This window comes from Brassica napus, chromosome C4, assembly GCF_020379485.1.
Source record: "Brassica napus cultivar Da-Ae chromosome C4, Da-Ae, whole genome shotgun sequence".
In the NCBI taxonomy this organism is placed as follows: Eukaryota; Viridiplantae; Streptophyta; class Magnoliopsida; order Brassicales; family Brassicaceae; genus Brassica; species Brassica napus.
The window spans coordinates 8,413,877-8,430,642 of record NC_063447.1 but is presented as its reverse complement, the minus strand read 5'-3'; the positions used below and the strand labels follow the sequence as shown (position 1 = coordinate 8,430,642).

Here is a 16,766-nt window from a genome sequence, read left to right as displayed (position 1 = left end):
ACATACAAAACGTGAAGAATATTCTTTTGAAACTTTTTCTATTACAATTTTCTCATGAGAAAAATCTTAGGTGTTTTTAATTTTTTTAATACTAATACTTAAATGTACATGTTATTACCAAATATAATATTTCAAATCCGTACTAAAGAAAAATAATTTAAGGTAAAATTCAATTGAACATATGTAATATCATACATAATTTAAAAATAATTTTCTAATAGCATTTTAGTTATATATATCTAATACAATATTGTCAATTAAATAGATTAATCAAATTGGTTATTTGGAAAATTTAATTAGGTACAAATTTAGAATTATCAAGTAAAATTGATATTTTTAAATATGTTCTCATTATTAAGTTTTTATTCCCAAATACGACATATCCTCAAAAAATTTTAAATATTGTTAATTGATTTCATTAACAATAAAATTTTGAAAAATGTAATAAACATTATTTAATAGAGGATAATACCCACGAATTTATGGTAAGAAGTTTTCTACTTTACATATTAAGGTTTATAGTATTAATGTGCATTAAGTGTAATATTTATCATGAATTTGTTGTGGAATAGATTTAGGAAAAAAATTAATTTAGATTTAAGTTTATTAATTACTTCAGTGGCATTGTATTATAATTAAGTTGTAAGTTTTAGGATTATTTTTTATTTGTACTTCTATTTTAATAAAGTAGATTATATAATAGAGGATAATACCCACAAATTTATGGTAAGAAGTTTTCTACTTTACATATTAAGGTTTATAGTATTAATGTGCATTAAGTGTAATATTTATCATGAATTTGTTGTGGAATAGATTTAGGAAAAAAATTAATTTAGATTTAAGTTTATTAATTACTTCAGTGGCATTGTATTGTAATTAAATTGTAAGTTTTAGGGTTATTTTTTATTTGTACTTCTTTTTTAATAAAGTAGATTATTTAAAAGAGGATAATACCCACGAATTTATGGTAAGAAGTTTTCTACTTTACATATTAAGATTTATAGTATTAATGTGCATTAAGTGTAATATTTATCATGAATTTGTTGTGGAATAGATTTAGGAAAAAAATTAATTTAGATTTAAGTTTATTAATTACTTCAGTGGCATTGTATTGTAATTTAATTGTAAGTTTTAGGGTTATTTTTTATTTGTACTTCTATTTTAATAAAGTAGATTATTTAATAGAGGATAATACCCACGAATTTATGGTAAGAAGTTTTATACTTTACATATTAAGGTTTATAGTATTAATGTGCATTAAGTGTAATATTTATCATGAATTTGTTGTGGAATAGATTTAGGAAAAAAATTAATTTAGATTTAAGTTTATTAATTACTTCAGTGGCATTGTATTGTAATTAAATTGTAAGTTTTAGAGTTATTTTTTATTTGTACTTCTATTTTAAAAAAAGTAGATGTTGTATATCATTTGAACTAGTCACATCTTATTCTCTCAACCTATCTGATAAACCATTCAAACAAAATTCACTATTTGCTGATTAACTATGGGGGTGATTGGTAAGTGCTGTGAGTGCTCTAGACAGCCTCAAATCTCTCTACAGCCCCAAAATCAAAGCAATCATGTTCTGGTTATCTTTTTAAAATTCACAGCCAAATCCATATTTTGCTTTAGTTTACGGCTCTGGAAAGCAAATTCTCTACGGCTCAGTTTTGTGAGCTTTCTAAAAGATAAAAGGAATATTTCATTTAACTTTTATCAAAAAATAAGATAAACACTAACGAAACCTAAGATAAACACTAAAACTAAAAGCCCTAGTTGTAAACATATATATACTACCTACGTAAGAGAGCCAAAAAAATCCAGAGAGAACAAGACGAATAAGAAGAGGCAACAAGAACGTATGTAACCCATCTCTTTTCTTCTTTTATGTTATCGTATCAGGTCTTCTTTTATGTTATTGATGTACGATGAAATTTGATTATGAACACTAGTTCCATGGAAACGAAAACCAATAATATGTTACGCTTAATATTACACAAGTTCATCTGGTTTTTTTTTATGTTCGTGTCATATTAATTTGATTGTGAACTAGTTTTTAAATTGTATATTAGATTGTTTGTTGTAGTCATTAGAGCATGAACTATTATTTCTTCTAGTTTTTAACTATCTTTTCCTCTCGTATTTTTCAATTCTTTTTAAGTATGGTTATATTTGATCTAATTTAATATACATTTTAATAATATTTGTAAGATATGACAAATAACAATGGTGAAAACAATGGTGAAAACAATGGTGGTGCAACCAACGCAAATGTGACATCACTTTCTCAGAGAGAGGTAAATATTTTTCTTTTCTTAATTTACTTTAGAAAAAATAAATTAGTTATTGATGTATGTATTTTTGTTATAGATTAATATTAAGTGGACAGATGAAATTTCTCGAACATTTATAGATTTATGGAATACTCGTGGGTAGACTATCTATGGAACAAACAAAAATCAACACAATCTTTACCCGGATCTTACAGTGGATTCACTTATTGATGAAACATCAAGAACATGGAACTCACAGGTTCTTAGGGCTTTGGTGGACCCAAACGATGTCCAGTTAACTGAGAGTATACCTCTAAGCCGGTTTCGGATAGCAGATCGGGACGGATGGCATTTCACACATAATGGAAGATATACGGTTAAATCAGGTTATGAGGTGGAGCGGGTGTACCCAGATAAAGTTAGGACACTTCCAGAGTTTAGTCCATCAGTTTCTTTATTGAAAGCACACTGCTGGAAAGTGCGATGCCCACCTAAGTTAAAACACTTTCTTTGGCAACTAGTAACAGGCTGCATAGCGGTAAAGAATAATCTACGTTCAAGAGGAATCCAAGGGGATACTATATGTGTACGGTGTGGAGCACCTGAGGAATCCATAAATCATGTCTTCTTTGAATGTCCCCAAACAATCCAGGTCTGGGCTCTCTCACGGATTCCGTCTAACCCGAATATTTTTCCCCTTCAATCACTTTTTGCAAACATGGACCACTTATTTTGGAGGGTGGTTCCGGCAATCGAGGATCACCATTTCGCATGGATTCTATGGTATATATGGAAAGGGAGAAATAATAAGGTTTTTAGCAATTTGGATATTGACCCTCGAGATTCTCTTAAGTTAGCTGAAACAGAGTCCGCTCTATGGGCCGAGGCGCAAATTAATCATGCACAGAGAACTGATCAGGCCCGATCGGTAGTGAACGAGACGGTTCCAATTATCCCTCGTCGGTGGTGCTTTACGGATGGATCTTGGAAAGAAAATGATAGATTTTCAGGACAAGGATGGTGCAGCACTCTCGAAGGTTTTGATAGTTTAATGGGAGCAAGGAACACTAGAGTGAGTCAATCACCACTTCATTCGGAGATAGAGGCGCTCATTTGGGCAATGGAATGTATGAGGAACTTAAGACAGTTTACTGTCACTTTTGCGACGGATTGTTCTCAGTTGGTGAAGATGGTTTCTGAACCCGAGGAATGGCCCGCATTTGCAAGTTATCTGGAAGATATAAAGATCCTGAAAGAAAGTTTCCACACCTCAGAGCTCATTCATATAGCAAGGACGCATAATTCAAGGGCGGATAGTCTAGCACGTAGTGCAAGAAAGCAACTCTCGTTTGTAGTCCATATGGATGCAGATCTACCAGTTTGGTTTACAGAGTCTATATGAGTCTGGTTTGTTGCTGACAACAAAAAAAAAAGTTTTTTTTACATTTTTTTAAATAGGTTTTTTTTAGAATTCTTTATTTTTATTTATTCAGTAAAATTATTATTATTATAAGTTTTATTTTGTTTCTATTAGTATGTTGTTTAATATATATATATATATATATATATAATACTAATCTACAGCTAATGTATACCAATCGTGCTTTAAAAAGAAAATCTACAGCTAAGATCTTACAGCCAAAGTTTTACAGCAAAAAAATCTACAGCTACAGCAAAAAAATCTACAGCACTTGTTCTACAGCAAAAAAGTTAAAGCTACAACATTTACCAATCACCCCCTATATATAACTACTTCAAAAAGAATTGATTGTATGAATTTTTCTATACTCAATGAAAATAATCAAACAAAAAATGGAAAGACAGAGATATAGAAAAGGACATTGCTTGAAAGGAGACAATGTCTGTCGAAACTCAAAGACAAGGCTAGCCAGCCCACTATAATATGCAGATCTCATCATTATCCAATGAAATCGTTTCGACGTGAAAGTTCGAAAGCCCTTGGCTTTTTTGTTTGTTTTCTGATAATAATGTTTTTAGTATTGTCGATAATATTAGTGTTTCTAATGATTTTCATTAAAAAAAAAAGTGTTTCTAATCCTAAGGGTTACCATGATGATATATTGATGTTCCACAAATTCCATACGATGGGCACTATAGACTATAGTGTATTTTTTGTAAGATGTTGTATGATAAAGCGCCTCTCGTTCGTTTAACAACGTATTCTATACAAAGTACTCTGATTGAGTGTTATTAGATTTCTTACGTCGCAATTAGGAAGCACTTGGGAGAAACAATGTAGAGTTGGATTTTTATTAGCTTCGAAAGATTGAATCTAGTTTTCAGCAACATTTTCAATGTCTTGAATTAAAAAAACTCAAATTGTTTTGCGTATCTTAAAACTTTTTATTAGAAATAAAGTATGTCATGTCGGAAATTTAAAAGAACCTTAAATAATATATAAAATGTTAGAATTGATCAGTTTATCACCAATTGGTTTTAAGTTAGAAACTCACGATAAGTCCGACTATTATGCTATCAGAGCATAATTTTAATGGAGAATTAGGATCAGTCCACTTGTGAGATATTTGGATCAACGTTCAATTAATCTTTGATGATGACAGTACTAATGGAAATTTTGATATGGTATTTTCTAATGAAACTTAAAATATGGTTTCATGTCATTTGGTCGAGCAATTAGTAAATTACTAAATTTTAGCAGAATTTAAATTCATGACATACTGATTTATGCTTCATTGCTTTGTCCCAAGTTTTTTTTTCTTACCACCAATATGACTGTAGTAATACTTTATACGTATGAGCTCACAGTACTAGTTTTCGCACGGTTCCTACTTTTGATCCATGGCTTACTCTGCCACTCGCATAAATGTCCACGGGAAGACATGGACGGATTCCATCTAAACTGCTTACGACCTATTTTATATCTTTTGTTAAAAAAAAAAAGAACTAGTTCTTAAAAGAATATGAAAATTTCATAATGAAAAAAAAGAAATTAAAGTTACATTAGAACATCTACAACCACATCTGAAGTTATGATCGAATGTCAACGTTCTCATAAAATACCAAAAGAGGAAAAGAGAAGCATGGGTCAGTAGTGCTTGTGGGCTATTTTTGTAAACGAATGTTTGATGTTTTCAATCGTCTTGTACGCATCTACCAAATTCAGATGGAATACTCCTGCTCATTGTTTAGTCGTATTCAACCATCATTCCATTTATTTATGGGATAAATAATACGAAAAATATCACAGAAGATATCTTCTAATCTATTAAAACTGAAGTACACATTAAAAATAACCCTAAATTTTTCTAAATATTTACAACTGAATATCACTGGTCTTAAATTTGTAATTGTAATTAATCCAATAATAACCATATATTTGAAAAAAAATATAAACAGAATCAATACAAACAAATTTGTTAAGAAACAATAACTCCTCATTTTACTCTTCTTTACGTATAAGATATATTAGTAACATTATTTTTGGAAACAGTTCGAATTTTTTTTAGTTAAAGGAAGAAATAAACATATATATTAATATATATGTTCAATGGATATATATTAATAACATTACCTACGACCCATCTATGAGAAGAAACATTTATATATATATATAGATTTATGAATAAGCAAATGGAATTTTATACAAATAATTCAAAATCAAAAGCATGACATTTTTCATCATCAGCCCCTAATTCCACAGACATCTTTTAACAAAAACCAGAAATGAGCTATTCTATAACCAAAATAAAAAATCCTGAAATGAACTATTATAGTTCATATCTAATATATAATATTAAATTCATTATCTTTAATTAACATAAAATTTATACACGTAATTAGATTACAAATATTTTGAAACACACAATTCTACAATGTACTGATATTTATATCTTATTCTAATTAAATTTTAACAAGAAAAAAATTAACAAACAAATCTCACGCTTTAGAATAACATTTTCAGAATCAACAAACGTGCACGCCTAAACAAATTAGTGAACAAAAAAATTAAACCGGTCACCAGACATACATATGCCTAAACAAATTATTGAACAAACGACGGGTTAATAAACTATCAACAACAAAAATTATCCCGCGCTTTTAAAGCGCGGATCAAAATCTAGTTGTTTTTTAATATGTGATAAAAATTCATTTGACCAATGAATAATGTTTTCGGATATCATTCACAGAGAAATTCATAAAGTGTATAATCTAAACAATGTATCTACTTACCTAGCTAAGAAAATCATGAGAAATATATTTCTGTTTATAGGGGACTAAATTAATCATTAACGTGATTCCCAAAACACATAGAATTCATTTATTTATATGATTCTATATCCACGATATCTTAATTATATATTCAGGAAGATTTACAGCTGATTTCGATTAAATTTCCAAATTGTTTCCAAGAGCTTTACTGATAAAAATAGTATTTTGGAAAAATAATTGTGGAATTTTACTATTTTGAAGTTGCTTCTTATCTATCTAAGGTTTTTGATTGGTGATTATCTATTATTTATTAGAATCCAACTATCAAAATATATTATATATTAGGAGCTCCATTGAAAGTGAAGTAGATCTTTTCAATCACAACCATAATTTTTATATAGCACTAAATATCTTCCGATCATTCTCTACGGAGAAACTTTTTTATAAAGATTTTTTTGCTACAAATTGCAAAATATATATGACGCAAATATATTGGTATGAGAAATTTATGAGTAAATTATAATTTTATGAAAATTTTGATTAGTAAATCCATGAAAATTAAGTATTAATTCTATAACATAATTCGAAACTAGGTTATTTAATATCATTTATTTTAAAAATAATTATGAATCATATGAGTTTTATAAAATAAATAGATTAAATTTTAATATAAGTATACATATTAATTTATATTTAGTTATTTACATATATGTTTCTAATACATATCAACTTTCTATTTTTAAATCATTTTCGCCATTTTATATGATTATGTATTTCTTTGCTTACCTTGGTTTAATTGCACATAGTCAAACTGTCTCGAAAGTAAATGTATAAGCCACATTTAATTATATATACTCAAATTAATTGAAATAACCTTTCTAAAAATAAAATAAAAGCAATCGAATTTATATGAATTTAATATTTTCATCTTGATCAGTTGCAGTCTTACTTGTCATTTTGGTCCTGACATTTATTTCTTTGCAATGCATTTGAAACTATGTCGATTGTTTTCCCTCGTTATTTAATGTAGATTTTTTTTTTGTAAATTGTTATTCTTGAAAAAATCACCACATATATACTACTCCTTCCGTTTTTTAACATAAGTCGTTTTAGAAAAAAATTTATGTTCCAAATTATATGACGTTTTCAGTTTTCTATGTAAAATTTATTAACACTTAATGTTATATGATCAATGATAATATACCTTCTATTTTATTATTAGTTGATTTGTGGTTAGGTAAATAACTAATGTTGTTTTTGTTTAGAAAATATAAAAAAAATAATTATTTATTAATCTGTGCATAATTTTAAAACGATTTATATTAAAAACGGTTAAAAAACGGAAGGAGTATATGCTTGGCTTCATCATAATTTTCTAAGTACAAATTTCCAGGCGATAATAAACAGTCATATTCCCCTCAAAGATTCGATAAAGGCCATAAATTAAAGAATTGGAACCCTTCTCCAAGAAAAATAATTGGATTTAGAATTATTGGACATGATAGTTACTAGTGTTTTTATCTATAAAGATTGAACTAGATAGCCTAGAATTTGTTTATAGCCTGATAGACATAAAAACTAATAGTGTGTAATATCAAGCAGTCGTTTGAGATCTGTCGATAATAATTTCGTGACGGTTAAATAAGTTGTTAGCTAAAATATATTTTCCTGTAAATTTTACATCGATCTAGCTAATGGCCTTGTACCCTCCATTTTATTGATAATTGATATGTAAATTCCTAAGATAAGTCTGATCATGGTATGGAATAACGAAACAACATTCAAACAATTTTTTTTTGAAACACATTTGACCAACAATATGGTATTGGAAACATTTACATATTCGACAAGATGATAAGCAAAAAGAAAAAAGAAACCTTTATTTTGTGAAACAAAAAAAAACTGACAATAATGTAGTAGCACAAAACCTTCAGAATTTCCCAATCTTTTGCAAAACTTTCTTAATGAAAATTAAAAATTTTAAACTTCAGAAGATTTTAAAAATTTTCTTCTAACGCCCACATTCCGGCGTTAGAGAATGGTCGCGTTTGTAATCTTTGCAATAATTGTATACCATATTATGTGTTTGCACCCATCTCATTGCTTGGTATTGCTTCCGAGTTAATCCGCCAGAACGGTATGGTGAAGCCGACAGTGGATGGCACCGTGCGGATGAGTAGGCGGTGCAACCAATCGCTTTAAAATTGGTGTACTTGGCAGTGAAAGGTTGATATTTATAGTCAGCTTTGTATTTACCATTCTCAGTTGCCCAAGAAGAAGCATCCCATATAGAACCATAAAGCCACATTGGTCTTAGTGGAAATGTAGCCGCACTCTTTTTGGGGTATCTTCTTATGGGAATATCATCCACCAAAAATCTGAAAACAAAAATGAAACAAAATCCATATTAGTTTGAATACTAAACAAGGAATATATATGCCCAGATAAAAAGATGTATGTTATGTTTTATATAGTAACATTCTGGTAAGAAAGTGTGAGATCTAATTCTAAAATAATTAAAAAAATATTTCTATATATTAAATGCTTAGAATGGTAGGTAGATTCTGTATGTCCCATTGATGTGGTTGCACCTCATAGGTGTAAAGGAATCATACTTGGTTAAAAGAACTAAAAATTAGTAAAGCTGGCATTTTGGTTATGCCTAGAAACGAATAACATGAGAAAATCATTAATTATTTGTGACTAACAAAAAAAATCAAGTATAGTTGTCCACCGTCGTACGGTCGTTGTCTTTTCTTGTTTGTCTCTAATTATATCTCTCCTTGCACGAATAATGCAACCCTACGGAAGATCTTTTCCATTTATAAAATAAAATTTCAACTATCTTTTCCATTTATAAAATAAAATTTCAACTATCTTTTCCATTCACCTAGATCTGCGGCCATACAATAATTTTATAGTTTTCTCTTTTCAGAAAACGGATCTTTTATAACTAGAATAGTTATTCACGTGTTAGGTTCAACAAAAACAATCTTAAATTAATTTGTTTATAAGACCATTGAGGAGAAGAATGCTTACATGATTTCTCTAGGGTTCCAAAGAATAGCATAATGGTGAAAATCCGAGGTGGGATCAAACCATAAGCGAAACTTCATCTCGCGACCAATGATTTTGCCATCTCCACTTCCTCTAATGTACACATTTGTTTGAAGTGTGTACGGCTTCCCAAATGTTGTCCCCAAGAATTCGATGTCCACCTCATCATGGAATCCTGGATGTGCCTCATTATTTGATAGCTGCAACAATTAATCTTAGTTAGTTTTGATTAAGGTCATTAAATGTAACTAGAGAGGTACTTAAGAGTCTCTAACTCACATAGAGAGATGTGATGACCCCAGCAGTGTAGCCAGGTTGGAGTTTGATGGATGCTCCAAAGTAACCTGATCTGAATGGCTTCACTGACTTAAATCCACTTCCTATACATAGAAAGCCCAAATACATTATCAATAAAAAGAAACAAAAACTTCAAAAGAAAAATTGAAATATCCACTTGAGAAAATGAAAAGCAGAGTTTAATCACAGTACCTGAGGTTCTATCAAGCCATATGGTGAGGGCATTTTGGTCCATTCTCTGATGCTGAGGACCCCAAAGATTCCTAAAACCTTTGTAGAAGTTCAAGGAGCCAACCTTGGAGCTTGGCCAGTAACCAGGTGATGGTGGCCAATAAGCATTCACTGAGGATCCTAATAACACCAACAAGTGGAAGATTGGGAGAAGAGAGATGAGAGAGTTAGCCATGTTTTGGTTCTCTTCTTTTGTGTGAAGTGAGCAAAGAAGAATGCGGTATATAAATGCAGGGAGAGAGATGATGTGGGGATGGATGGACATCAGTATGGCATATATTATAAGCGTTTATGATGGAAACTGGAAATGAAATGGTCCCACTCAGAAAATTACATAATGAAAATGGGTGGCCCACTCACCTAAGACTCTGAAACGGTCCAAAAATATATAACATCACTAGCATTATTACGTTGCTCTCGTGATATATACTTAAATTTATGGAAAAATCTTAGGTTAAGATTACATTCACACAAATTGACCGATCAATGACAAAGGGTTTCAACATCGATTGACATGGCTTACTACAACCATAATCTTGTATTATAAACTCGTTGAGAACATTGATGTAGACCGCAGATTTTTGTTAAAATACACATGGAAGTGATGTTACAAAGTAGTAGATATCGTAATCTTCTCGTTCTCCATTAACCACTCTTGTTCCGCATGTTGAGAGAATTGATGATAATTGTCGAAGCAGCAATGCCAATCAATACAACAAACTACTAGTAACTTAACGATGCGGACTTAAAAAACGGTTCTTTTTTCTCTCTCCGGAACAGCGACAAAAAAAGGCGATTTCGCGTCACAGTGCCTCCATCAACCTCTCGCCGGCGTCTCATCAGACGTCGGCTCCTCAGCATCTGCTCTGCAGCTTCTCCGCCGAGCACGATGAAGAAGAAAAAGCCAAAGAACCCTCCCTCGAAACCCCCGTCGAATTCCCCCTCAAAATCCCCTTGGTCTGCCTCGCCGATGGTCTCTCCTCAGGCGGAGTCAACTTCGTTTGAGATGGACCCATATCTCGATGCCTCCAAATCTGTTTCTGATGCCCAATCCGGCCTCCAAGCCGCTGCGGTTGCTCAACAGACCGGAGGAATCCCAGATCTGAGTTCTGACAAGCGGGTGTCCCTTCCTAACAAGACAGTGATCGATGTTCTGACATCAGATCCATCTACAGAAGGACAGGATATCCCGATTGGTAAACTGGAGCTGAGCCCTGCTGGAAATTTACAAAAGCCCTTAGGTTATGACAAGGATGAATTAGCTTCCTCAGTCGAGGGGCTTGAGACAACTACGTCTCCGCAACTAGCAATTGCTGATGCCAAGACCGACTCTTTGAGCTCGCAATTAGCTATTGTTACCCATGTTACCCCAGGTGGTTTGGATGGCTCTGACACTGCAAATGCCCAGCCAATTTCGGCAGCTGCGTTGCAGGAAAGAGCGTCAAATGACACTGCGGTCGAGGCAGGTATCTCAATCCCTCCTGTAGGAGTGAAACAAGCTACTGCTGAAACTACACCTCCTGCGGATCCTACAGATAATTGGTGCACTCACGCCAAAGGTCTGGGAAAACGTCTGTCGAAGAAAGGTGAGGTTTTTACGCTGCCTACAGGTGAAGCTTGCATTAAAATCCCTAACTCTGTGATAGAAAAGCATCGAAAGTCTTGGAAACCCTTTATCCTGGGAAAATTTTACTCAGACCCCCCATCCCAAGGTACTTTGCACAATATTGTTAATGGCATTTGGATCAAGCAATACCGAGACATCGCCGTCTCAAAGATGGAGGGTTTCGCTTTTTTGTTTCGCATCCCAAATGCCGCGACAAGACATAGAGTCATCACTCAAGGCCTATGGCAGATTGAAGGACAGACCATGTTCGTTGATAAATGGGAACCGGGAGTAGTACCAGCCAAGCCTGAGCTTACCTCTGCCCCCATCTGGTTGGAACTTAGAAAGGTACCTCTACAGTTCTTTAACGAAGACGGGTTGGAGCGTATAGCCGGCCTAGTCGGACACCCAAAGTACCTACATCCAACGACAAAGAACAAAAAAAACCTGGAGGTGGCTAAAGTGTTCACGATTATTGACCCCCCCGTAAACCTCTATTGGAAGCAGTGAATGTTCAGTTCGACTCGGGTGAAATTAGTAGAGTCTTAGTCTCTAGCCCGTGGATGCCGCCGGTTTGTGACATCTAAAAGGATGTTGGTCATGCCTCGAAGCGTTGTCCCTCCATTGTAAAAGAATGCTCTCACTGCAAGTCGAAGTCGCATGTGCATACAAACTGCCCCCAGATGTGCTGGCAAGAGCAAACAGGGAGAAAGACAAAAAGAGGTAGATCGAAAGAAAAGACGCAGTGGAAAGTGGTTGAGCCTAGCGCTGATACTGAAACAAACTTGTCTGTTCAGAACCCCCCGGTGTGCAATCCTGCTGAGAAAAGCGGTGCCTCACCTTCCCAAACCGAAAGGGTGCAAGTGGAGATCATCAAGCACTCAAAACTGGGAACGAAAAAGGATAAGGCTCTAGGTGAATCTAGTTCCACCCCGTCTTATCTTCGATCTGTGCGTCCAAGAAGCGGATCTGCTACGCCAAGATCTTCCAATTCTGAGGTTCAACCGGACTCCTCTGATGTGGAGACGTCTAACTCGGACTTAGAGGAAGGGGAGCTCAGTCCTACCGACTTGGGCTTCGAGACTGTTACCTACAAGAAGAAATTCTCAGGTCGTAAAGGAAACCGGGGCAGGGGCCCCAAAAACCATTAATTTTTATGTCGCACGATATTTTTTGTTGGAACATACGCGGTTTAAATAAATACAGTCACCGTAGCGGATTAAGAAAATGGGTTAGGAAAAACTCCCATCATTTTGGTGGTCTTCTTGAGACACACGTTAAGCAACTCAAGATGAATAAGTTCGTTACTCAACTTTTTCCGGGATGGTCTTCTGAGGAAAATTACGGTTTCTCACTTCTCGGGAAAATCTGGATGGTTTGGCACCCGTCCCTTATGGTTACCATTATCTCTAAGTCTCTTCAAATGATATCAGCTGAGGTTACTTGGCCGACTTCTCCTCCTACCAAGGTTTTCATTTCGGTCGTCTACGCTTCAAATGATCCAGCGGAGAGGTCCTTTCTCTGGTCTGAAATCACAGCGTTTGCTGCCTCCCATGATCTGACTTTGAAACCTTGGTTGGTGATGGGGGATTTTAACCAAATTCGTGACCCCACTGAACACTCCCTGCCTCCCACATTGAACATGGATAAGAGGATTAGGGATTTAAACCAGTGGCTTTCAGACACATTTTGGAGGACTTAAACTTCAGAGGTACCACCTTCACTTGGTGGAACAAGCGCAAGTCATCCCCGCTGGCCAAGAAGCTCGATAGATGCCTCGTCAATGACGAGTGGTACAATTCTTTCCTGTCCTCTGTTGCGTTCTTCGGAAGTCCGGACTTCTCAGACCACGCGGTCATTGAAGTCACGCTTGACCCAGCCATGTTAAGAGCTAAGAAATCTTTTCGATTCTACATTTTCATACTTCAAAACTCAGACTTTATTGCGACCGTATGTGCTACTTGGTTTTCTTTCAATGTCACAGGTTCTGCCATGTTCAGGGTTGCTAAGAAGCTCAAGTTGTTAAAGAAAACTATCAGAGAGTTTAGTAGGTAAAATTACTCGGGGATTGAGAAGAAAACAGGACAAGCCCATGAGAAACTGATTCAGGCTTAGGAGGCGATGCTGTCCTCACCGTCAACCGCAAATGCTTCCTCCGAACTCACAGCCATACAAGACTGGGAAGAACTGTCATCTACAGAGGCTGCTTTCTTCTACCAAAGATCTCGCATAAACTGGCTTGCTCTCGGGGACGAAAGCACCTCACTCTTCCACAGATACGCTGCCTCCAGACAGGCCTTCATCCACATTCATTTCCTATTTTCAGAGTCTGGCAAGCGAGTAGATTCTCAATCTGGGATCCAGGAGCTATGTGTGCACTACTTCTTTGACCTCCTCGGAATCCCGGTGACTCAGCCTATGTTCATTCAAAGTGACCTAGACCTCCTCTTCAACTTCAAATGCTCAGAGGAATAGATCGCGAGTTTTAAAAAGGATTCTCGGCGACTGATATTAAAGAAGCTTTTTTCTCCTTACCGAGGAATAAAACTGGAGGCCCGGACGGCTACTCAGCAGAGTTCTTTACTACCTTGTGGTCGGTGATTGGTCCAGAAGTAACCGAAGCCATCATGGAATTTTTTAGAACAGACAAGATGCTGAAACAATGGAACTCTGCTAACCTGGTCTTAATTCCAAAGAAGTCAAACGCGTCGCTGCCATCAAACTTCGAACCAATCTCATGCCTCAATACGGTGTATAAAGTCATCTCAAAACTTCTGGCTTCGCGTCTAAAGGAAATCCTACCCCTGATGATATTTAAAGCTCAATCTGCTTTCCTCCCTGGACGCTTCTAGCTGAGAACGTCCTTCTAGCAACCGTTTTAGTAAATGGATATAACTCGCTGTCCCTTACTCCTAGGGGCATCTTGAAAGTTGATCTGGGGGAAAGCGTTTGACAGTGTGCGTTGGGACTTCATCCTAGCCTCCCTCCGGGCGCTCGCAATACCCGACAGTTAAATCTCGCTTATCTAGGAATGCTTATCGACAGCTTCCTTCTCGGTCTCGGTTAATGGAGTCTCAGGGGGCTTCTTCAAGAGTACTAAAGGGATCCGTCAAGGCGACCCACTATCACCATATTTGTTCGTCTTAGCCATGGAAAGCATGTCCTGACTTCTCCTCTCTCGCTATGAAGCAGGTAGTATCGGTTACCATCCAAGAACCGAGGACCTGAATATCACACACCTCATGTTTGCAGACGATGTCATGATTTTCTTTGACGGCACCAGCAACAGTCTGCATGGAATCTCCGAATGCTTAGATGACTTTGCTTCTTGGTCTGGCCTTCACATGAACACCACCAAAACGAAGCTGTTTACCTCGGGTGTTGAACAAAGAGAAACCGCAGCTATTACTAGATATGGTTTCCCATCTGGTCAACTTCCAATAAGGTATCTCGGCCTACCTCTGATGAGTCGGAAGCTCAAAATCGCTGAATATGCTCCTATAATGGCAAAACTCAACATGAGCTTTCAGTCTTGGTCGGTAAAACTCCTCTCCTTCGCAGGGAGGCTACAACTACTCAAAACGGTCATTTTCGGGACGGTTACTTTCTGGACTTCAGCTTTCATATTGCCAAAGGGTTGCATCAGATCCATAGAATCTCTCTGCTCCCGCTTCTTATGGTCAGGCAATGTAGAGAGCATGAGCATTGCAAAGGTAGCCTGGAAAACAGTCTGCCTCCCAAAGGAGGAAGGGGGTCCAGGCCTTAGGAGCTTCTTGATATGAAAATAAAGTTCTCTGCTTAAAGTTCATTTGGATACTACTATCAAAAGCTTCCTCGCTGTGGGTGGATTGGCATCAAAACAATCACCTCTCCGGCCAAACCTTTTGGACAATAAACGCGGCCTCAACAGACTCTTGGGTATGGCGAAAATTACTACAACTACGTCCACTGGCTTTTTAGTTCTGCAAAATTCAACTGGGTAATGGTTGCAAAACAAGCTTCTGGTTCGATGTATGGACCCCGCTAGGTCAGTTAATAACTCACATCGGCCCGACGGGTCCCAGAGCCCTCCGGGTCAGAGAAAATGCGCTTGTAGAGGATGTAATCACGGGCTCCTCATGATCTCTACCGCACCCTCGATCTCAAAGGGAAGTTGACTTACATGCTCATCTTACTACTCTTACTCTGCCTTTACCTGTCGATGTTGAGGATGAATATGTATGGATTGCTGGTGAGTCTCCTTTTAATGGTTTCAGGTCATCAACTACATGGGATATGTTGAGGCGAAGAGAGGATACCAAAAGCTGGGTGGATGTTGTATGGTTCAAAGGAGCTATCCCGAAGCTTAGTTTTAATATGTGGATTGCAAACTATGATAAGTTACCCACACGATCCAGGCTTGCGGCATGGGGCTTACCTATCTCCGCAAACTACCCCTTCTGCTCCAACTACGAGGAAACCAGAGATCACCTTCTCCTATCCTGTCAATACAGCAAAGCCATTTGGACGGAGATTTTCATCAGATGCGACCCGCCACAATCACCGCTAGCCAATTGGTCTGAGCTCCTATCTTGGATCAGGACTGCTCCATCTTCAAGGCTAACACTTCTAAGGAAGCTGGCGACACAAACAGCCGTCTACCATATGTGGAAACAGAGAAACAACGTCGTACACAATCATATATCCCTCTCCACCGCAAACGTGTTCCGTGCCATCGACAGAGAGCTAAGGAATATCATCTCAGCAAGGAGACACATGAAGGGATTTGACTCACTCATGGTTATGTGGCTGAGATAAATAGATTTCTGCAACCTAAAAGTATGATCCATCTTGTTTTTTTGTTCTTTTTTGCCAAGATGGCTCAAGCCTAAGTTACTTCTCTTGTAAGAATTTTTATTCATTAATGATATTTACACTTTAGCAAAAAAAAAAACTTAACGGAAATTAATAAGAAGATGATTAGTATGTTTTTCGCCATCTTGATTCTTGCATCAATTTTTTCCCTTTAATATCCTAGTTTATGGTAATGTTTTTAGAAGCAAAAAAACTTGTGGAAATAGTGCAATAGTAATAAAAACAATTTTTTTTACGATGATTTATTATGATGTTA

At 35.7% G+C, this 16,766-nt stretch overlaps 2 protein-coding genes across 2 annotated transcripts; one reads left to right on the top strand and one right to left on the bottom strand.

Moving 5' to 3' along the window:
• Positions 1 to 8,232: 8,232 nt before the first annotated feature.
• Positions 8,233 to 10,296, bottom strand: LOC106375833 (probable xyloglucan endotransglucosylase/hydrolase protein 32). Its single transcript, XM_013815836.3, has 4 exons — positions 10,012 to 10,296; positions 9,802 to 9,902; positions 9,505 to 9,722; positions 8,233 to 8,843 (listed from the first exon to the last, which is right to left on the bottom strand). The coding sequence occupies exons 1-4, from the start codon at positions 10,223 to 10,225 to the stop codon at positions 8,477 to 8,479; spliced, it is 900 nt and encodes a 299-aa protein (XP_013671290.2). The 5' UTR covers positions 10,226 to 10,296; the 3' UTR covers positions 8,233 to 8,476.
• A 5,342-nt stretch (positions 10,297 to 15,638) lies between these two features.
• LOC125585772 lies at positions 15,639 to 16,453 on the top strand. Its single transcript, XM_048755431.1, has 2 exons — positions 15,639 to 15,667; positions 15,913 to 16,453. The coding sequence occupies exons 1-2, from the start codon at positions 15,639 to 15,641 to the stop codon at positions 16,451 to 16,453; spliced, it is 570 nt and encodes a 189-aa protein (XP_048611388.1).
• Positions 16,454 to 16,766: the final 313 nt, after the last annotated feature.

Coding starts and splice junctions, on each gene's coding strand:
- LOC106375833 (XM_013815836.3), bottom strand. CDS start 10,225: ATGGCTAACTCTCTCATCTCTCTTCTCCCAATCTTCCACTTGTTGGTG. Junction 9,723..9,801: donor GGGTCATCACATCTCTCTAT/GTGAGTTAGAGA, acceptor TAATTGTTGCAG/CTATCAAATAATGAGGCACA. Junction 8,844..9,504: donor TGGAACCCTAGAGAAATCAT/GTAAGCATTCTT, acceptor TTTTGTTTTCAG/ATTTTTGGTGGATGATATTC.
- LOC125585772 (XM_048755431.1), top strand. CDS start 15,639: ATGGTTGCAAAACAAGCTTCTGGTTCGAT. Junction 15,668..15,912: donor AAACAAGCTTCTGGTTCGAT/GTATGGACCCCG, acceptor TAATGGTTTCAG/GTCATCAACTACATGGGATA.